The 23203-nt window shown below is 43.7% G+C and overlaps 1 protein-coding gene and 1 pseudogene across 1 annotated transcript in view; one reads left to right on the top strand and one right to left on the bottom strand.

Moving 5' to 3' along the window:
- Pigu (phosphatidylinositol glycan anchor biosynthesis class U) overlaps positions 1-23203 on the top strand; it is a 79802-nt gene that overhangs the window by 35099 nt on the left and 21500 nt on the right. Inside the window, exons 7-9 of the mRNA XM_038330908.2 lie at positions 7122-7219; positions 19108-19262; positions 21407-21550. Of these exons, the coding sequence (XP_038186836.1) occupies positions 7122-7219; positions 19108-19262; positions 21407-21550 (397 nt within the window). The remainder of the gene's footprint in view (positions 1-7121; positions 7220-19107; positions 19263-21406; positions 21551-23203) is intronic.
- LOC119815924 lies at positions 12088-12185 on the bottom strand (annotated as a pseudogene).

The raw sequence follows: 23203 nt of genomic DNA on the forward strand, positions 1-23203 counted from the left end.
TTGCTAAGTCCATGGCGTAGCACAAACTCTAATTGTTCCCAACAGTAAAAACCTGGAGTCAGCTATCCGGTGTGAAAGCTGAAGGATTAGAGGAGCAGAGCAGCCAGCTACTAGAGTTCTTACCTTTATCAGTGCTCAGATCAAAGAGCCGCTCCTGTCCTCAGACTGCCTCAAACGGTTTCCTCAGACTGCACTGAGCTCTAGTCTCTTCCCGCCATTCACTCCTGTCTCCACCTCCCTACTGTTGGGCTTAAAGGAATGTGATTCCAAGTGCTGGGATCACCTTTGTGTGAGCTCTGTTTCTCCTTTAGACTGGATCAATTTCTTACTGCCCAGGGTGTCCTTGAACTAACAGAGCTCCACCTGATTTTGTCTCGGGATTAAAGGTGTGTGCCACCACTGCCTGGCTTCTAGTGATTTAACTCTGCCTTCTGATCTTTGTTAAAACACAAACAGAATGTCACCACACCATATGCTGAGTCAGTCCCCTGGCTTTTCCTTGTTTCGTTCCTATGTCTCTTTCCTGCTCTGCCCTGCTGTTGTGCCATCCACCCAGGCCATCATGAAGGTGCAGTCCCTAGCGGCACCTTCTTGCAGAGGCTTGTTTTGGCCCCCACCCTGATACAGAGAGTTGGAAAACATATTCAGAGTTAGATTGGGTAATGCCGTTCCCTGATATAGCAACCAGTGCCCATATCAATTTTGCTAATGTATCCTAATGTTTCTGTGACGAGGCAAAGGTGAAGTTTTGCTCATGGAACCTAGTGCTTATATGGGCTGTGCTCACAGATACTAGTAAGTTGTTTTATTTGGGAGTAAAACTCATATCCTTTTTGGCACAGTTCCCCCTAGTTAGCCATTATTTCAGTTGTAGAGAAACTACAACTACAAAGAAACCCTGTCTCAAAAAAAAAAAAAAAAAAAAAAAAAACCAAAAATGTATATTAGCTCTACACAAAAAATATAAAAATGGGCAGGGAATGTAGCACAGTTGGTGGGGTGCTTGCCTAGCTGATATAATCCTTCACAATGCATAAACTAGAATTGGTGGCCTATGCCTGAAGTCCTAGCATTTGGAAAATAGAGAAAGGAAGGTTAGAGATTCAAGGTCATCCTCAACTGCATCGCAAGCCCAAGGCCAGTCTGAGCTACATGAGACCATGTATCAAAAAGAAAAAAGGGAGTGAAGTGTCTCTTGTGGATGCTGGTAACATTCTGCCTCTCATTCTGGGTTCTGAAACTCATTATTTTGAAAAATTTCATTTGCCTTCATCCTAATTGTTCACATGTTTTTCTTTTTGTTATTGCTTTGTTTGTCTTGTCTTGGGACAGAATCTTAGGTATCCTAGACTGACCTTGAATTCACTAGTTAACTGAGAATCAGTTGAACTCCTTGATTTCCCCAGCTTCCATTTCCCTTTCCTGTCTTATAGACGTCCCATCACCCCGTTTTTCTAGCTCCTCCTTCCAACCTTCCCATTTGCCTTGTGTTAGTTAACATCCTCCCTGTTCTTAGGACACCATTCACCCTCACCCTCCCGCTTTGCCAATGCTGTTTTCCTTAGATGCTGGGTCTCTCCTCCTCACTGTTCAAAACTCAGGTGTAGCCCTGAGGGCTTGTCTGTTTCCACTGTACTTCTGTCTTATATTTTGTATTGTTTACGGGAGCGCTGTGAGGGCATGAACTGAGTCACGGTCTCCCTGACACCCAGCGTGTTTGACACAGCGCAGACTCTGGCAGTGTTTGCTTATTGCACAGTTTGTCTAAAATGTCTGGTAATCTTTTACTTCTTTTCATCTTCCCTGCCCCTGTGCCAACCACCTTTCATCCTAACCCACTGCCATCTTCATTCTTCTTACCCCGTTTAGATTTCTGCACAACTTACTAGTTCCTCCTAAGTCTTTCTGTACCTCCATATACTTTCTTACTTTTGCTTAGGTTGTGCATGTGCCCATCTATGCCTGTCTTTTTCTCGTACCCAGACACCAGGCCACTGGCTAGAGCAGCACCATGTTTCTACCCCAGAATTCAGGCGTCAACCATCATTTTTCTAGAAAGCTTCCCCATGCCAGGCCCCTGGCACTGTGAGCCTCAATTGCTCATCTGGATGATCTGATTCATTCTAACGTCAGGTTTGTGTTACGCCTTCCTCATGCTACATGACCCTCTCTTTAATGCTCTGTGAGGGCTTCCTCAAGACGTGCTTGTTTTTCTTTCTGTCTGTCTGTCTGTCTTTTTTTCCTTTTTTTTTTTTACCCCCCTCCCCCCGAACCAGAGTTTCTTTGTGTAGCTCTGGCTGTTCTGGAACTCACTCTTTAGACTAGTCTGGCCTCGAACGCAGAGATCTGCCTGATTCTGCTCCTGAGTGCTGGGATTAAAGGCATGCCATCACACCCAGCTATGTACTTTTAAAAGGATCTCCTGTGTATTATTGAATGATGTTCATTCATTCAGTTACGCATTCATCACATGTGCTGCAAAAGGTGGAAGAGATTCAAATTAAGAAAGATTTATTGCCCTCAAGAAATTCCTAAGACAGACAGGGAAGAAAGGGCAAACTGGCATTGCTAGAAGACAGCAGACGAGGCTGCTTAGCAAGAGTTAAAGTATGGACTGGAGCAGTTGGGCAACTGGAGTTTCTTTACTTAAACTTGCTTCTGTGCCTTGGTTTCTTCACTGGTGGAATGAGTAAAATATGTGATTTTATGACATTTAGTGTGTCACAGGAAAATGGGCTGAAGGTAGTTCTTTCCCAAGTCCATTGTGATGGTTCCCTGAGGGCCTCTTTGAGTCTGGCACATTCTTGAGGTAGACACTACACATGTATGTCACCTAGTAACTGAGCAATCAGTGTTAGCTGTGGCTTCTTTTGTTACCTCTGCTCGTGTTCCACATGCTGCTGAAGGTGACAGGACAAGAGCTCAGTCAGGAGGAAGAGCCTGAGCCCCGACACCTGAGTGGGAGAGCCTGTGTAGTGCGTGCTGTGGCGGAAGGCGGGATGTGCAGGCAAGGGTGAGCAGGAAAGCTGAAGAGACAAAACAAAGATACTGAGGATCTTGTTTGCTCTTGGAGTTTGAACTTAATCTGATAAGATGTGACATTCAGAAGTCTGTTTGGTTTTCTTTTGTTTTTAATGAGCCAGGTTTATTTGTTCATTTCCTGCACTTGAGAAACTCTTCAATGATGTTCTCGGCTAGAGATTCTTTGCCATAGTCCTTAACCACTACACAACTGCAGCCAACCTTCTTATGGGGTTCCCCTCTTGATCAACTTTGCAGAGGCCCACCCATTCCCCTAGTCTCTTGCTGTCATCAAATTTAATTTGTGTGTTTTGGTGCTCGGTACAAACAGTCTCCACCAACTTGACATATACAACTTGAAGCAAGCACACACAGATAGGCTTGGCGCTTGTCTAAGGATTTGGCAGCTCTGAGAATTCCACATGGTAGGACATTGTGGTTGAGAGTGGTTTCAATACTTCTTGTTGTAAAGCAGTATGGATGCCCATTACAACCCCATGAGTTATGGGTGGAGTCCAATCTTGAGCCCCTGCTGCCACATGACATGGCAGCAATGGGAAAAGAATGTTTGTTTGTTCTTTTTATTTTGGGTTTTTTTGTTTTTTTTTTGTTTTTTTTTGTTTGTTTGTTTGTTTTTGAGACAGGGTCTCATGTAGCCCAGGCTGGTTTCATCTAAGCCAAAGGTGTCCTTGAGCTCCTGATGTCCTGCTGACCTTATAGGTGTGCACTGCCATATCTGGCTGGGTCTTTGTAGATGAGTCAAATGTTTTAGAAGGAGGAGTCAAGAAGAAAGACACTGCGAACACTGGTGATAGATGAGAGCAAGAGCTGACTTACTTCAGAGGTGGATCTGGGCTTGCACACTGGTGTAAGAGGGAATGTGGGGCTGAGGTATCCAGCTGGACTTGATGCCTGCCACTTATTAATAGAAAGCTTGGTGGGACAGATTCGCCCTTCTTAGGATTTCCATCTAGGCATTGGGAATGTAGCTCAGTGGCAGAGCACTTGTCTAGCAAGGTCCTAGTTTATAATCCCTAATACTAATAAAAAAAAGATATTTAAGATATCATCCAAGGGCTGTGTATGGTAGCAGATGCCTTTAATCCTAGCACCCAGGAGTCAGAGGCAGGTGGATATCTATGAGTTTAAGAGCAGCTGGTCTACATAGTGAGTTCTACGACAGCCAGGGCTATGTAGAGAGACCATGTCTCTAAATTAATTCATTCATAATAAAAAGGAAGGCAGAATGCTTTCTCCTTATCTGCAGAGCGCATTTTCTAAGACATTTCTCAGCTCTTTCTACCCCTCTGCTAGCTTTTTTCCTCTCTTGGGTCTTATAGACAGCTGTTCCGGACAAGTGTTTATTGATCGTAGGCAATTAGGGCAGGAGGTAACTGTTTCTTCCGCTTTCTGGTGTCTCCTGGGGCAGAGGGTGAGGTGAGGTCATGGGTTTTCACCTCATTATAGGGATGAACGAGTTGGGGCGGTAGCTTCCCTACTCCCGCAGCTCCTCTCCTGCTACCAGATGTGGAGAGAAGCATGTGAAACAAGAAATTCTCTCTAGCATTTCCACACTCTTAGCCAATTTCCCACAAATTGTTATTCAAGGAATCCTGAGCCGACTTTTGCTTTGTGCTAAGCAAAGCACCTTTCCTATGGTGCCACCTCCCTGTCTTAGGGTGACCTGGTTCCAGTTCCAGATCTGTATAGCTCAGTAGGTAGCAGGAGGCCTCCCCTGGTGTCAGGACTTGGCTAGGCCTGTCCCCGTCTTTGCTCAGTTGTAGCAAGTACCTGAATTTCAGATTTTGTCCGTCACTCACTGCAGCAGTGGGACAGCCTTGTTCCGGGAATTCTGCTCTTTGTTCTTTACATCCAACTCCCCCTTTCTCTGCCATCCTACTTACTGCACTGTCCACCACGATGATTCCTAGTCTCTAGTGTCTTGGTTTGAAGAATGGATTGTTTGGAGTTCTTTTTTTCTACTTTCTCATCTTTTAAAAAAAAAACCTATTTTTAAGAGTAACATACAAAATAAGGGTTTCATCATGACGTTTCTCTCCTCCAGCTTGTTCCCCTTTTCCCCAGTTAGTATCCCCCTATGTTTTTTAAGCATGTATTTTGTTACTACATTTCTCACCTTCTTTAAACTATTTTCTTTCCCTGTCATAATCCCCTTCTAATTCTATCACACACGTATGTCCCTAGCCTTCCCTCCTCCCAAGGTGACTCCTGTATGTTTCAAGTATATAGACTGCTCGAGAGGATGGTGAGATTGACTTGGGGGATGGTGAGATTGACTTGGGGGGATGGTGAGATTGACTTGGGGGGATGGTGAGATTGACTTGGGGGGATGGTGAGATTGAATTGAAGGGATGGTGAGATTGACTTGGGGGGATGGTGAGATTGAATTGAAGGGATGGTGAGATTGACTTGGGGGGATGGTGAGATTGACTTGGGGGAATGGTGAGATTGACTTGGGGGGATGGTGAGATTGACTTGGGGGGATGGTGAGATTGACGGGGGTGGTGGTGAGATTGATTGGGGGGATGGTGAGATTGAATTGAAGGGATGGTGAGATTGACTTGGGGGGATGGTGAGATTGACGGGGGGGGGTGGTGAGATTGACTTGGGGGATGGTGAGATTGAATTGAAGGGATGGTGAGATTGACTTGGGGGATGGTGAGATTGACTTGGGGGGATGGTGAGATTGATTGGGGGGATGGTGAGATTGATGGGGGGATGGTGAGATTGACTTGGGGGGATGGTGAGATTGATTGGGGGGATGGTGAGATTGCCATCAAGTAAATAGAGGAGTGAGTTGAAAGAACTCATCAATCAGCTCTGTCTGTGTCCTTGGAGCTAGGTTGAGAAAGGTGTAAACTTCCTCGGTTTGAGAAGAGTGGGGGGTTTCTCTTCTTGTGAAACACCAGTGAGAAGATTTCTGTTATTTTTAGTAAAGAATTGATTCCACACTCAGGAGAGTGACCATGAGTTTTACTCTTTTATAAACCATAATCATATGAGACACGCGCTTTGAACCATTATATTCAACTGATTTCTAGGTCACTTTGAAGCCTGTATTGAAACCTCTCACCTTGATATAAAGGTACCTAGTTGTCTTAAAACATCTGAAAGGGAATAGCTGTTGTCATTGGGTTTCCCCCCCACCAAACAGAAAAGTTGGTGCCTTTCCTGTAACAAACAAAGCATGCTCTTTTTTTTCCCCGTTTTTTTTTTTTTTTGGACATAGGGTTTCTCTTTGTAGTTTTGGCTGTCCTGGAACTCGCACTGTAGACCAGGCTGTCCTTGAACTCAGAAATCCACCTGCCTCTGCCTCCTGAGTGCTGGGATCAAAGGTGTGTGCCTGGCTATGTTCATTTTTAAAGTTTTTAAAGAAAACAGACAAGCTGAGTCTGATGGTATAAGCCATATCACTTAAAATGTCACTTAACAAGGTGTTGTGTCTCTTCACATCATCACAGGTTCTTTCATTACAGGCTTACTGACTCCCTAGTAGTCCATTTCTGTAGGGAGCAGCCTCATTAGTAAAAGGAATGTGCTCTTAGCTGGATTTGATGGTTTATGTTTGTTACCCCAGCAAAAGGATTGCTACAGGGTTGATGTCAGCTTAGGCTACAAAGTGAGACCTAAAAATAAAGCATCAATAATATGTTTTTATTTGGAGAAGAAGAAACCGTCAAGGTAGAGGTATTACAGAATGATGAGCTGCTGTGGTACCCAGAGGGCTGGCTTTCACGCCTCTGAATGTCATCAGCAGTAGTTTCAGGTTAAAGAACTTGGTGAATTAGACATGGATGTTAATAGATGTATCTCTTTGTAAATCTTTGGGTTAAGATTTTGTAAAAATCATTCTGGATCTGAAAAATTCTTAAGAAACATGTCTGTGACAATGCAGGTTGATTTTGACTTCCGTGGTTTCCTTTCATGGGATCAGAGCCAAGTGCTTTATTGTTTGGGTTTGCACAGTATCTTGCATATGAGGAGCACTTGACAGGTAATTGGGCGGTTAGGAGTTAGGTGCTGTGTGAGGCCTGGATTGGTGAGGCTGGGTTATTCTACACCTGTGTTTCTTTCCACAGGCAGCGTTTTCCTCAGTGCTATTTTTCTTGCCTTAGCAACGTACCAGTCTCTGTACCCCGTCACCTTGTTTGCCCCTGGACTTCTCTGTCTCCTCCAGGTAAGCACTTGCTGGAGCCAGTGCCCAAGTGACACTTGGTACATGGCCTGGTTCCTTCGGGGGGCTAGGGGAGGAATTGCATGGGAATGGCTACAGAGATTTGCTTGGTGGTTGGATGTTTGCCTCACACATATGAGGCCCTGTTTCAGTCCCTGGTGCCACAACAAAACAAAGCAGACTTTAAAAGTATTGCTGGGAGTTGGTCTTCCTGCTGCCACTTGAAAAACAAAGGAGACTTCATGGCCACTAAGTTTTAGATGTGTCTGTCGTTGAAAGTGTGTAGGGTGTAGGGACAGTTCACTTAGAATATTTGTAGTTGGGATCCACCAAACACTGGGCACTTTCTTCTACACCTGATGTACATAGATCTCTTTGAGCTCATTTATGGTTTTATTTCTTAATAATTGCTCTAGCCTTGTGAGGTTCTTACAGTGATTACACAAAATGGCAATTTTAAAAAATAAAAATTTATTTTATGTGCATTTGTGTTTTGCCTGTATGTATGTCTGTGTGAGGGCTCTAGATTCCCTGGAACTGGAGTTACAGACAGTTGCAAACTGCCTTGTGTGTGCTGGGAATTGAATCTGAGTCTTCTGGGAAAGCAGCCAGTGCTCTTAACTACTGATCCACCTCTCCAGTTCCCCAAAATGGCAAATTTTAAATAGCATCTGCTATTTTTAGTAAGCAGTTGACTCCACACTAGTCAAAGTAATGGTAGGTATTGTCTTATTTTGAATCACAAGGCACGAACCAGCCTTACACCATTACACCTGGCTGTCCTCTGCACTACTTCAGAACATAGTGAGTGGTGACTCTAGAACCCAACGATTGCAGAGTACGAAGTGCTGACGTCTGTGGAGAGCACCTGCATGTGAGGCACTTACGTTAAGGCCTCTGCAGACATCATCTCATTTCAGCTTTAAAGAACTTAGTGGGGTAGATTGTATTTTTAGCCGTAGAGGAGTAAATATATTTCATTTAGACCCACAAATTAGAACTAGAGTGTTGGGAGGTTCAGTCTGTTAATCCATCAGATGACAGCACTGCACTGTGAGCTCAGGCAGTCTGACTCAGGAACTTGCTTTCCAATCAGCTCTTTTTTCTTCTTATAAAGAATTTTCACCTCACTGGGCAGTGATGGCTCACACCCTTAATCCCAGCACTCAGGAGGTAGAGGCAGGCAGATCTCTGTGAGTTTGAGGCCAGCCTGGTCTACAACAGCTAGTTCCAGGACAGGCACCAAAGCTGCCCAGAGAAACCTTGTCTCGGAAAAACAAAGCAAACAAACAAAACCAAAGAACCAAAAAGTATACACCTCAAGCTTTGGGTTTGATCCTTAACTACTTGTCCTATCCCATAAAAGAGCGCACATCAAATGCAGGACCGAGATGGATTCAAGTCCATTCGTAGAAGGGAAGTTTTGCAAAGTGTATGGTTGACAGCACTGGGACTCAAATACAGAAGAGTCTGCTGTGTAGGCCAGGACAGACTGTACACCTCCACTCATTAGAACAGATCGTACGCTCACCATTTTATGTTACTTAGTGATCTAGAATCATGTTGATGTGCACAGTGGTAAAAGGTTAATTCTTGTTTGTAGAACTTGAGATGCCTATTTATTGTTAATAGTTTGTATGTATGTGCAGTAGAAATTTATTTTTCTTCTTTTTTTTATACTGAGAATTGAATGTAGGGCTGCACCCACAATAGTCAAGTGCTCTACCATTAAGCCAGGTCCTCAACCCTTTTCTTTTTAAAAAATTTGAAATACCCTCTACTAAATTGCCCAAGGTAGCTGCTTTGTACTCACTATGGAAGGCAGGCCTTCTCAGTAACTGGGATAACAGGCTTACATTACCAGGCCAGCTTGAAATTCATTCATCCTTCCCGTCTTTTTTCTATGTACCTTCCTTCCATCCTTTTTACTCTTCCTTCTTCTTCTTTTCTTTTTGGTATATACATGTATGGTCATGTGTTGCTGTGTATGTCCATGTAGATATCTAGAGGCCAGAGGAGGACATTGGGTTTCTCCACTGGACCTGGAGCTAGGCTAGTAGCCAGAAAGCCCCATGGCTTGTCTGCACCCCAAGTAGTGCTAGGGCTACAGGTGTGTTTACAGCCATGCCTGACTTATTTTTGTGTGAGTATGGGAATTTGAACTTGGGTCCTGCCATCTCCTTAGCCAATAAAAAGCCTTTTCTCTATTATTTTCTAATTGGATCCAAGGCTGCGAAAAGTTTTATAGCTATTATATGCAAAACCAGATTGTTCCTCAGAAAGCTTGAGGTAGCCTGTGGTGTCACCAGCAGTATCCACAGGGGCGTGGACTGTCTCCTTGTCTGCCAGCACTGGCTTTTCAAATTAGATTTGTGGTTGCTAATTTAATAGACAAATTAAAATTACATGATAAAGTTACTTTGTTTTGGTTTTCTTTTATTTTCTTGTTGAATTCAAGCATTTTCCACATAACAGTATGTATTTGCCGTGTGTGTGTGTGTGTGTGTGTGTGTGTGTGTGATTATGTGTAGGTACACTTGCCTATGCGTGTACATGTAGAGGCCAGAGGTGTTCTTTATTGCTCTCCACTTTTTTTTTCTTGAGACAGAGACTCAGTATGTGGTTCTGGGTGACCTAGAACTCACTATGTAGATCAGGCTGGTCCCAAACTCACAGAAATTTGCCTGCCTCTGTTGCCCTAAAGCTAGGATTAAAGGCATGTACCACCATGCCTGGCATCTCCACTTTTTTGAGAGTGTGTCTCACTGAACGGGAAGCTCACTGGTGCAGCTAAATTAGCTGGCCAGCACGCCCCCAAGACCCCCTTGTCTCTGCCCCTCAGAACTGTGATTACAGGTCCATGACACCATGTTAGACTTTGTAGGGATGCTGGGGGATCCGAACTCAAGTCCTCAAGCTTGTGCAGCAAGCTCTTTGCCAACTCTGTAACCTGTGCATTTCCTCCTTTTCTTTCTTCCTTCCTTCTTTGCTCCTTCCTTTCTCCTTGGCTTCACCCTCCCTCGTGCTGGGATCACACATATGTACTGCCACTAGCTGCATTTTCTTTAATCGTATCTTTCTCCTCCTGAGACAGCGTTTCTCTGTGTAGCCCTGGTTATCCTGAACTCAGAGATCTGCCTGCCTCTGTCCCCTGAATGCAGGATTAGTTCATGCCACCATACCTGGCTTCTTTCATCCTTTATCTGTATACTTTATTTAGGAAATCTGTCCTTGGACCAGCAAGATGGCGCATCTGGTAAAGGTGCTTACCTCCAAATCTGATAACCCTGGTTGTATCCCTAGAACTCAAACGAGGAAAGCAAACCAATTCCCACAAGTGGCCCTCTGACCTCCACATGTACACTGTAGCGCATATATGCGCTTGTACATACGCACAAATAATGAAAAAATGTAACTGAAAAAATATAAAAAGAAAACATGAGCCTGAATGCAGCACGGTATTAACATTTAAACTAGATATAAAATAAAAAAAAAAACAGAAATAGACTAGATGATACATGTTTGATGATTGTATCACTGCGACTTTTTTTCATACTTGAAAATTTCCAGAATAAGAAAAAGAGGAATAGGATACAGTTTCTAATATCTTAGTTTGGACATTCTTGGCTTTCCTCTTCAGTTTCCTTAAGTATAATACAGGTTAGTGGGCAGCACTTGCCGCATAAGCCTGACAACCTAACTTAGATCCCCTGAACCCACCATGGCAGAAGAGACTCACTTCCCAGAGTGGTCTTCTGACTTTCACATTACATATCACACACATATGCATACATGCATGTGTGCACTCACACTGATAATAATGATAAATAATTTAAAATGGGATAATAGAACGTGTTGAAAGGGTTCACGCCCGGCAATGGTGGCACACGCCTTTAATCCCAGCAGTCAGGAGGCAGGCAGATCTCTGTGAGTCTGAAGCCAGCCCAGTCTACAAGAGCTAGTTCCAGGATAGACTTCAAAGCTACAGAGAAACCCTGTCTTGAAAAATCAAAAAAAAGGGGGGGGGGGGAGGAGTTAATGCATGTTGTGCATCTAGAATATAGTCTAAAGAGCTTGGTAGGTGTAATTATTTAGTATTCAAGTGGCAATGGTGTGGTTGTTGACAGGATAGTCACTCATCACGAGGGCAAAGGAAAATTACTTCTTCTCTAGAGTCAAAGGAATTGTAAAGTTAGTTTGTATTTTGTCTTTTGACACCATCAGCCTGCCTCCATACTGCTCGTAGAGTTTCTGGAGCCTGTAGGGAAAGACTGTTTTTCTGTTCTCTCAGGAGACACGGGGTCAAAAGCAGGGATGCTGCATCTGGCTCCCTGGTGAGTCACTAAGGAAAATGATAGTTTGAGTCCATCTGGTCCCCTCCCCCAGTGCTGCTCTTCCTTTGACCTTGGCTTGGAGTCTAGTTTCCAAATTAGGGAGATACTTACAGTGTTATGATCTGATAGCATGCAGAATAGAACAGAGAGCCCTAGTATGCACGGCACCAAAGTCCACAGCGAAAAACAAGCTGAGCTTGTTCCCTTTGTGGTGATGCAGAGTTGTAATTTCAGCACTCAGGTGACTGAGGCAGGGGGATTGTCATGAGTTTGGGGCTAGTCTGATTACCTAAAGAGGTCCAGGATAGCATGGGCTACACAGAAAAAGAAACAAACAAACAAACAAAAAAACAACAAATGTACAGAAGGGAAAAAGAAAATAAAGAAAAGGCTTGGCTGTGATACCAGTGAGGGAGGCTGGGGGTTAAGGAGCTCCTAGCACAGTTCAGGAAATTTTCCTCTTCTCTCTCTCTCTCTCTCTCTCTCTCTCTCTCTCTCTCTCTTTCTCTCTCTCGGTTAAAGTCTTCTACATGCTTTATTGGACTTCAAAGCATCTTAAAATATGGAACACATCATGAACATGCTTATTTTCTCTGTATTGTTCCAATTTTAATATATGCTCTGCTGAAGAGAGCATTTTCTTGGAATTGGAATTCTTAAAGCCTGTCTTTGTGATCCTGCTCTCTTCAGTGACTTTCACTAACAGACAGATACCGGGGAAGCTGGGGGATGGTGGCACACACTTTTAATCCCAGCACTGGTGGGGGAGGGAGACAGAAGCAGGTGGATCTCTGTCAGTTTGAGGTCAGCCTGGTCTACAAGAGTTAGTTCCAAAACGGGCTCCAAAGCTACAGTGAAATCCTGTCTTGAAAAAACCAACCAATCAACCAAGCAAACAAACAGAAAACAAAAAAACAGACACTGGGGAAATACCTTGTAGGTTCTCTTTGATTTTTTTCAATGCAATATAAGCTCTTGTATTTGAATTGAGGAAATATGGCCTGTGATTGCCATATTTTTCTGTGTCTTGGGATAGGGCATTTCTTGATGCCTCACAAGGGAGTCAGTCCCATCAGGTTTTTCTTGACAACTGTATCCGTCTCAGGTCTTCTTCAGGAGGGGACCCTTGTTTAGAATTTTTACACCCTGCTCTATTTCTATAGCAGCTTTCTGTTGTTTGTTCCGTATCCAGAAGGGCCCCAGGACAGAGGTAGCAGGGCTTTTCGTGTTCCTTTTTATTACAGACAGACAAACTGCAGGGCAGAGCTTGCTCCTGTATTTATAATTCACTGTTCTGAGGTGGCCTTGAACTCCTGATCCTTCTGCCTCAATAATCAGCTGTTCTAGCCTTTTTGTTGTGTTCCAGGCTACTGAGAGACTGTGTCTTAAAAGAGAAAGAGAGCGAGAGAAGGAGGGGGGTGAGCAGTGTTAGAGTTTAAGTAAAATGCTGCCGTCCCACAGGCCACGGCGCCCCAGGCAGGGAGCTGCTGTGGCACGTGAGAGACCTAGACAGTTAGGCATGCCAAGCAGAGTGAGGTTGGAGGGAGAGAGAGGAGGGGAGGGAGAGATTGGGGAGGAGAGCCCCAGCAACTACCTCTTTGGGAGAGAGATGAAAAAAGGGGGGGGGGAGGGTGTGCTCAGGCCTGGAGCAGAACCTTGGGGGGGGGGGGGGGTTGTCTCTTAAAGGGACAGGACAGACCATTACATAAGGAACAGAACCAAAGTTCTTTTCTGTATTCATGTGCACACATATGTATACATGTACACATATGTGCACAGTCAAAAAGACACCCATATATATCATCAAGTAGTGGGAAATGCAAATTTTAAAAATTAATTTTAAAAAATGCAATCGTTTTCATATATATATCATCAAGTAGTGGGAAATGCAAATTTTTAAAATTAATTTTAAAAAATGCAATCGTTTTCATGTATATATATATATATATATATATATATATATATATACACACATGTGTTTTTGTTTCCATGTGGGGGAGGCAAGTGTGTTTGCAGATGCCCATAAACACATGTGTCTGCTTGTAGATGCCAGAGGATGACATTAGATGGTTTCCTTAATCTCTTTCCACCTTATATATTGGGGCAGGTATCTGACTTGAACCCATAGTTCCCCAGTTTGCCTAATCTGCTAGACAGTTTGTTGCAAGTATCCCTTGTCTGCATGTCCTGTGTGCTCGAATTACAGGCATAAGCCACCTTATGGGGTCTTGTTTTAAAATTCCAACAGCTGCCGGGCGGTGGTGGCGCACGCCTTTAATCCCAGCACTCAGGAGGCAGAGGCAGGCGGATCTCTGTGAGTTCGAGACCAGCCTGGTCTACAAGAACTAGCTCCAAGACAGGCTCTAAAGCTGCAGAGAAACCCTGTCTCGAAAACAAACAAACAGAAAAAAAAGAATAAAATTCCAACAGCTTAAATATAAAACCATTGTTTGGATTCAATTCCCTTTAAAGACTTGATTCTGATAACTAACTTTTCCCTTTTCATGTCATGAAAGAAAATAGTTTCTATGGAAATATTTTAGAGCATTAAGGAGAGGGGAACTTAATTTCTCTTATTGGGGACCAGCCTTGACAAAAATACCTCTTGCCAGGCTAGAGGTTTGGAGATTTAGAAAATCTTAGTAAAGAATATGAAGAAAATATATAGAATATAAAGAATATGAAGACAATGTCTAGAATATGAAAGAAAATATATAGGTTAGTATCGGGAGGGAGTTCCAGTGAGTACTGAAATTCACCTGCGTTTAATTTCCAATTGCTTTAAATACCCCTGACCCCAAAAGGTAGGAGTAAGACCAAAGACTGCATTAACTTGAGGAAATGAACACACCAATTGAAGGTCGTGGGCTACGCCCATAGTTAAACATTCTGTCTAGATCAAAACATTCTGTAGGCAAACCACTCCCTGGGTGGAATCCAATGTTATCTCCATAAAGGAACTGGACCCTTGGTCGGATCCTTAGACTTTTGCTTGAGGTAGAAACACATCTATTTCTCTTTTCCTGAAATACGAAGTCTGGCTGTTAGCCACGCCTATTGACAATGACCTTGAAGGAGCAGAACTCTTTTTACCTGAATCTAGGTGGGACCTTTGAGATAGAAACAATAATCTTTTTTTTTTAAAAATATTTATTTATTCTGTATACAACATTCTGTCTGTGTGTATGCCTGAAGGCCAGAAGAGGGCACCAGACCTCACCACAGATGGTTGTGAGCCACCATGTGGTTGCTGGGAATTGAACTCAGGACCCTTAGAAGATCAGGCAATGCTCTTAACCGCTGAGCCATCTATCCAGCCCCAGAAACAATAATCTTGAAGGACTGGAGGTAAGTTCCAGCTCTGACCTCTGGTCAGTGTGGAAATAGGCTCACATTTAGGTGACCGTGTGTTGTTGGACCCTCAAGTCCAACCATCGAGGAGGAGTTGCCCCAAGAGACCATCTCTCATACCACACTTGATGTAAAAGCATGAGAATTTTATTAATTCTGTCATGTCAGGGTCTTTCGGCATTTGAGGAGCCAGAAAGACCCCAAATAGTTGGTATAGGCAATTTTTAAAGGAAAAAGCCATAGAAACAAGGGAAGTGTCTGGGGGTTGTTTTTTAACTATTATGATTGGCTTATTCAAAAGGGCTATTGCCAATAATTGGCTGGAGAACAGTAGCCAGATTAGATGAGGTAAGGGGGAACATCTGAGGGTCACTTTGCCCCTTTCCCAGGGCCTAAGTCAAAACACCAGTAACTGAGTCAACACCTAAGGGTTATCTTGCCCCTATTCAATAACTGAGTTCTATTTGGAGAACATTCACAAGGACTCAGGGAGATGATGGAAAGTTCCCAACATTTCAGTATGTGCATGTGTAGTTGTTAGATCCTTATTTTATTTTATTTATTTTTATTTTGTGTGCATTGGTGTCTGTATGAGGGTGTCAGATCCCCTGGAACAGGAGTTACAGACAGTTGTGAGCTACTATGTGGGTGATGAGAATTGAACCCAGGTCTTCTGGAAGAGCAGCAAGTGCTCTTAACCACTGAGCCATCTCTTTAGCCCCTGATAGAACTTTTTTGTGATGATGGAAGTGTTCACCTACCTTGTCAATACAGTAATTACATGCACACAAAATATAGTAGTTACCCAATATATCGTAATTACAAAAATACACCAGTTGAGCCGGGCAGTGGTGGCGCATGCCTTTAATACCAGCACTCGGGAGGCAGAGGCAGACGGATCTCTGTGAGTTCAAGGCCAGCCTGGTCTACAAGAGCTAGTTCCAGGACAGGCTCCAAAGCCACAGAGAAACTCTGTCTCGAAAAACCAAAAAAAAAAAAAAAAAATACACCAGTTGAAAAATACAATAGTCATAACCCACATTTGGCCATTGAACACTTGCAAAATGCTGGTGAGGCCGGGTGGTGGTGACACACTCCTTTAATCCCACAGAAGGCAGAGGCAGGCAGATCTCTTGAGTTGGAAGCCAACCTGTTCTACAGAGTGAGTTCCAGGACAGCCAGGGCTTCACAAAGAAATCCCGTCTCCAATTTACCCCACCACCACCACAAAGTGGTGACTAAAGAACTCAAAATGAGACTAAAGAACTGAATTTCATTTGTATTTCTCATTCATCTAAATAGTCACAGCACATTTAAGGGGGAAACAATGAGATAAGAAGAGTAGAGCTGTACAGACTCAAGATTAAAGAGCCCTGGGGTGGAGCAGGCTTCTTGCCTGGTTTATGCTCCATTTGTTTTGTGACGGTCTTGACCTTACATGCAGATAATAGAACACGTGTGATGTGAAAGTCAAAGGGAGAATTTCCCGGAGGAAATGAGAACCAGCCAGAGATGGGCGGGGTAGCAAAGACGGCAGAGATACAGATCAGAGCAGAGCCAGTGACACACGTGAATGTGGGTGTGATGGCGCATACCTGTATCCCGTGGAGAAAGGCAGGTTTGGTGCTTAGCACCCATTTGGTGGCTCACAGCCATCCACAATTACAATTCTAGGGGATCCAACACCTTGCTTGGTACCAGGTATGCACATACTAAAACACCGCACACATAAAATAAATAAATCTGATCTGTAAAAGGAAAACGCCATAATGAAACTTACTCTGGGTTTTAAAAATACTTGGAGTTTTGCATGCTCTATGGCTTTAGTTTCATTTTTATCTTATTTCAGTTTTTTGAGACAGGGTCTCGCTCTAGCCTAGGCTCACCTGAAATTCATTTGCTGTCTGAGTCTGGCTTTGAACTCTCAACGATCCTCCTGTTTCCGCCTTCCAAATATCAATAGGTGTGAGGCACCATACCCAGTTTTAGCTCAGAACTTGATGCAGGTGAAATAAAATCTTTCTTTTCTTTTCTTTTTTCTTTTTTTTTTTTCTTTTTTAAGATTTATTTATTATGTATACGGTGTTCTGTCTGCATGTACGCCTGCAGGCCAGAAGAGGGTGCCAGATCTCATTACAGATGGTTGTGAGCCATGATGTGATTACTGGGAATTGAACTCAGGACCTCTGGAAGAGTCACCAGTGCCCTTAACCACTGAGCCATCTTTCCAGCCCATAAAAAGCCTGTATAAGGCTTCCTCTAGATAGTCCGCTTTGAGATCCGGCAGGCAGTGCTTTTGGACACATTCCATGCTGTTAGGTGTGGTACACTACACTTAGCTCACCTCACCCTCCCTAGTGTACTGTGTGTGTGTGTGTGTGTGTGTGTGTGTGTGTGTGTGTGTGTGTGTGTGTATGCGCGCGCGCGCACGACACACTGTATGTGTGGAGGTTCAAGGACAACTTTCAACAGTCATTTCTTTCCTCCCATGTGGATTTTGGGGATCAAACTCAGGTCATCAGGCTTGGCCACCCTGGGTTTTTCTTGTAGTTAGTACCTTCGGAAAGATAATTTGAGATTATACAAATCTGTTTCCTTTCGGAATTTCACCCACTAGTATTTTACTTATTTTTTGAGACAGGGTCTCACTGTGTAGCCCGGGCTAGTCTTGAACTCTCGGGAATTTGCTTACCCCAGCCTCTGCAGTGCTGGGTGAGCCACTATACAGACTTTCTGATGTGTCCTTTGAATTTTAACTTTTCTTTCTTCTAGAAAGCAGAGAAACCCTCCATCAGTTATTTTTAAACAGGGTCTCAATGTAAAAAGAAATCAAGATTTTTTTTTTTACCATTTTATTTCATATTTGCTTTTTATGGGAAGAACAGGGACAAGGTCTCATTGCGTAACTCTGGTTGGCTTGGAACCTGATACGTAAACCAGACTGGCCTTAAACTCATGGAGATCTGTCTGCCTCTGCCTCCCAGGTATTGGGATTAAAGATGTGCGCCACCATGTCAGGCTAATATTTGCTCTTAACATACGGATTGAAAATTATAGATAGAGCCAGTGACATGGCTCACTGGGTTAAGGCACCTGCTGCCAATCCCGACAGTCTGAGTCTGCTCTGTGAGACTCACCTACGGAAAAGCCAGAACCAACTCCTGTAAGATGCCTCCTGACTTCCACATGCAGAATGTAATTTATAAAGTCCTGTGGGTTTTTTTTTTTTTCTTTCTGCATTGGAAAGCTATTATGACTTCAGTGTATATCCTTTCTTTTTATTTTTTAAAATTACATTTAAAATGTATTTTTTGTGATGATGGCACAGTCATGCTACAATACATGTAAGGAAGTCAGTACACACGAGCCACAGTACACGTGAGGAAGTCGGTGCACACACGAGCCACAGTACACGTGAGGAAGTCAGTGCTCAACTTGAAGGACTTGATTCTTCCATTGTATGGATATTGGGAATTAGACAAAGTCACCAGGCTTGGCGGCAAGTACTGCCCACCAAGCCATCTTACCTGCCAGTGTATGTCCTTCTAATATGTTTCATAAAACTTTTATGTTTAAACTCCTACATATGTATAAATAATACATAATATTGGGTTAATTCAAGATAGCATAAATGTTTTCCTTTTCTATTGATTATTTGGCAAATTTCTACTATAACCTTACATGTTAGAGGTTTAGCTATGGTGACATATATAGGTGCAGTTTATATGTCATTGTGACGGTGCGATGGTCCCATTGCTCCACAGTTCATTCTTCTTCCTGATACAGTGAGTATGTTCTAGTTGGTATTTTGTGTGCATCTCCAGGGTGCTAGTAGGTCTCAGGCAGAGAATGCACACACTATTAATGCCTTTTTTTAAACACTCATAATTTTTTTTCTAGTTTAAGAAAAGAATTGGTGTCGGGTGGTGGTGGCGGCGGCAGTACATATCTTTAATCCCAGTACTCGGGAGACAAAATAGGTGGATCTCTATGAGTTTGAGCCAACCTGGTCTACAGAGCAAGTTCCAGGACAGCCAGGGTTACACAGTCTCGAAAAACCAAGAAACAGAAAGGAAAGAAAGAAACAACGAAATTGTAAACCTATGTGCCATGGCTTGGTTTTATAGAAGGAATTTTTATGTATAAGCTGATAGCTGATTTTCATCCTTGGTGTCCCTAAATGTCCTGTTCTGGCCTCTCTCCTAGCGGCAATACATCCCTGTGACACTGAAGAGCAAAGCCTTCTGGATCTTCTCTTGGGAGTATGCCACGATGTATGTAGGGAGCCTAGTGGTAATAGTTTGCCTCTCCTTCTTCCTTCTCAGCTCCTGGGATTTCATCCCTGCAGTCTACGGTTTCATGTAAGTACAGACTTTACGAGAGATTTCTGGAAGCTAATTTGGCTTTTGTAGCTCCCAGTGGAATCCCCGGGAGAAAACTATATAGGCAGTCGACAGCGGGGGTCCTCATGTTTTAAGATGCCTCAGGGCTTCTGACATCCAGATTACCTGCCCATCCCTAGGGGCTCTGATGAAGTAGCTGTGAGACAGAGATCAAGAATTTCATTTCTCAAGTACTCCTGGTACTAGGGTAGTACAGGGAACAAAGTTTGAGACCTCTGCTCTTCAATACCTTTCGTTAGCTATTAAAAAGCACTTCCAAGGCTCGTAGATGGCTCAGTGAGTAAAGGCACCTGCTGCCAAGCCTTACCACCTGACTTTAATCCATAGAACCCACGTGGTAGAGGGAGAGAATAGACTCCCACATATATTTGATAGGGAACACTGTGTCTCTCCTGCCCTTTTCCTCATTTATTGCTTTTTTAAAGTTATGAATTGGAGACAGGTGTGGTGGCCTATGCCTTCAATTCCAGTACTTGAGAAGCACAGGCAAGACATCTCTGTGAGTTCAAGTCCAGCCTGGTCTACATACTATGACCCTTTCTCAAAAAGACAAAAAAACAAAAATGAAACAAACAAAAAACCCCAATAAAAGCTGGGTGGTAGTGGTGCATGTGTTTAATCCCAGCACTCAAGAGGCAGAGGCAGGCCTGTTCTACAGAATGAGTTCCACTATGGGCTCCAAAGCTGCACAAAGAAACCCTGTCTTGAAAAACCAAAACTAAAAGCTGGGTGGTGGTGGCGCACGCCTTTAATCCCAGCACTCAGGAGACAGAGACAGGGGAATCTCTGTGAGTTCGAGGCCAGCCTGGTCTACAACAGCTAGTTCCAGGACAGGCTCCAAAGCTACAGAGAAACCCTGTTTTGAAAGAAAGAAAAGAAAAACCAAAACTAAAATCAAACCAAACCAAACAAAAAAGCCCCATAAAATAAAGATAATAAATTATAAACAAATCAGTTTCAACATTGTTTGTTTGTTTGTTTTTGTTTTGTTTTTTGTTTTGTTTTGTTTTGTGCTCTTGTCACTACCCAGCCTAGTTCCCCTTGCTGTCTTTGTCCTTTGAAAGACACACACACACACACACACACACAAACACACAGAGCACAGGGTGTAGCCCAGTCATACAGTGCCTTTTTAGCAGTCTGGAGCTCCTGAGTTCCATCACAAGCACTGGAGAACAAAAAAAACCCCACAAATGTTTGTTTTTGCGCCTCTCTCTCTCTCTCTCTCTCTCTCTCTCTCTCTCTCTCTCTCTCTCTCTCTCTCTCTCTCTCTCTCTGTGTGTGTGTGTGTGTGTGTGTGTGTGTGTATACATAGGTAGCATGAACTTTTGAAAGAGCCAGTATTGCAGCCAATTCTTAAATGATTTAACTAGACAAAAGTTTCCTAGATAAACTGAAATTTTTCAAGTGAGTTCTGTAGCCCTGGGAATTTTTCACCACCTGCTCCTGAAGCCCTGGGAAAACTCAGGTGCAGGCTTAGGCAGGCAGTTTTCTGGCTCCTACTGTGAGGCTGTGGGGCAAGAATTGGGAGGAGCAGACTCTGAGAGCTTGTTCCTCTGGGCAAGTCTTTGAAATGCCCAAAATAGATTTTGTTTATTTAAGTCTCCTTCCTCTTGTAATACTGAGTTGCTCCTGATTGTGAACTGGCCTGGTAGAAAAGGAGTGCTTTCTTGATTTCTAGAATGGATCCCTTTTTCATTTCAGATTGTTTTAGCTCAGCTGGTTTTTGGTTGTTTTGCTTGGTTTGGCTTTGTTTCGTTCCTTTATGTAGCCTGTTCTACCCCGAGCTCAGTATTCAACCAAGAATGACTTTAAGCTTTTCATCCTCCTACAAGGATTTGTGCACACTAGGTGAGCACCCTACCAACTTACCTGTGTCCCCAGTCCTTACCTAGTATGTAATGTGGCTTCTGTTCTTTGCATCTTTGGCCCTGTATTTTGTAAATTATCTTTATGGGGTATCTCTTTACACTACTATGACATTTAGAAGGATGATGCCATCCTTGGTCACCTAATAGTGATCCCAACGTCTTCGAAACAGCAGGGCAAAGCCAGCCACATGTAACTCTGCTCTTTTCTCTCCCTGTGTTTTCTTATTCCAGACTCTCTGTTCCGGATCTCACCCCAAACATTGGTCTCTTCTGGTACTTCTTTGCAGAGATGTTTGAGCACTTCAGCCTCTTCTTTGTCTGCGTGTTTCAGATCAACGTCTTCTTCTACACAGTCCCATTGGCCATCAAATTAAAGTAAGTTCATGTGACCTGAGCTATCCTTCAGCCTTGTACCACCTGCCATCAGGCTTTTGGCTTTTTTGATCATGTGCCAGTAGCCAGGGTCAGCAGTTGAGAGTCACACACAAGTACAGATTGCAGGGAGGATGCTTTGGAGTCCTGGGTTCCCCTGGTCTCACCGAGAGATGTCTGCAGCCACATTACTGTTTAGTCTGATCACCATTCCAGGAAAGAGCAGAGGTTACACTGAGGATGTCTTGGGGAAAAGTGAGTCTGGTTGGATGTTCTTGATCAGCAGCCCAATTACAAGTTATCCCAAGGGATTCCAATTGTATTATTTTGGAGGCTGGGCATGATCAGTTTTCCTCAGATGGGACTTTCTGTGCACTACACTCTACGATGTGAGAATTGTCATGTGTTGAGCCTTCTTCCTCGGTACCGTTCTAGCTCTATGAAATGAGCTGATAGCAAACTCAGCAACTTGGAGGCCAGCATTGTCTCACTTCCATCATTCAATTTTATAGTTGAGAAATTGTTGCTTAGAGAGATGTAGTTCTAGAGTTACACAGCTAGCAAGCAGCGAGGTGGAATTCAGGCACAGGTTTGTCTGACTCCAGAATCTGTGCTCCTCTACTTGGACATGCCAAGTTCCTGAGGAGAGCACTTGCAGTGGTCCCAGGAATGTTCCAATTATCCTGGCCTCAGAGCAGCTGACAACAACCTACCTAAGCGGGCATCAGCTCCATGCAGGGTCGGCCCTGTGCTTGTGTTGAGGGGTTATTGAGAGGGATATATACCTGGCTTTCTTTTACTCACTTCCCTTTAGCTCTTGCTGTGCTCTCAGAGGGCCACCATAGAATGAGCCCAGTCCCCCGCCCCCCCACTGTCGCTGCAAGACACGGGAAGCACCAAGGAGAGGAGGTGGTGGTATTAGGAGCTCTGGAGACAGGAATCTACCCGGAGGACTGGCTGTGGTGCTGTGAGGATCGTCTGAGATGATGCAGGAAGAACTTTACAGAATCATTATAGAAAAAAGGGCTCAGGGAATGGGAGCCATGGCAGTTCATTAATTTAAAATCAGTTTCAGCTGCTACTAGTTTAAGGTCCCAAAAATTCCACTCTGAGACAGTTACGGTAGCTGCCCGTAATCCTAGCACCTAAGAAAATAGAGGCAAGAGGATCAGGAATCAAGAGATTCCTGTCTCCTGTCCTTCCTAGGTAAGGAAAATTATGTCAGTGATGGAGCTGTGTGTCTACAGAGCTCCTGATACCACCATCTCCTCTCCTTGGTGCTTCCTGTGTCTTGCAGCTACAGTCAGGAGATGGGGGGGACTGGGCTCATTCTATGGTGGCCCTCTGAGAGCACAGCAAGAGCTAAAGGGAAGTGAGTAAAAAAAAGCCAAAGTTAGCCTCAACTATGTAGTAAGTTGTAGGCCAACCTGTGCTACATGAGACCCCATCTTAAAAAAACAAGAGAGCCAGGTGGTGGTGGTACACGCCTTTAATCCCAGCACTTGGGAGGCAGAGGCAGATGGATCTCTGTGAGTTCGAGGCCAGCCTGGTTTACAAGAGCTAGTTCCAGGACAGGTTCCAAAGCTACAAAGAAACCCTGTCTCGAAACAAACAAACAGAGAGAGAGAGAGAGAGAGAGAGAGAGAGAGAGAGAGA

The sequence above is a fragment of the Arvicola amphibius genome, chromosome 5, assembly GCF_903992535.2.
Source record: "Arvicola amphibius chromosome 5, mArvAmp1.2, whole genome shotgun sequence".
Lineage (NCBI taxonomy): Eukaryota > Metazoa > Chordata > Mammalia > Rodentia > Cricetidae > Arvicola > Arvicola amphibius.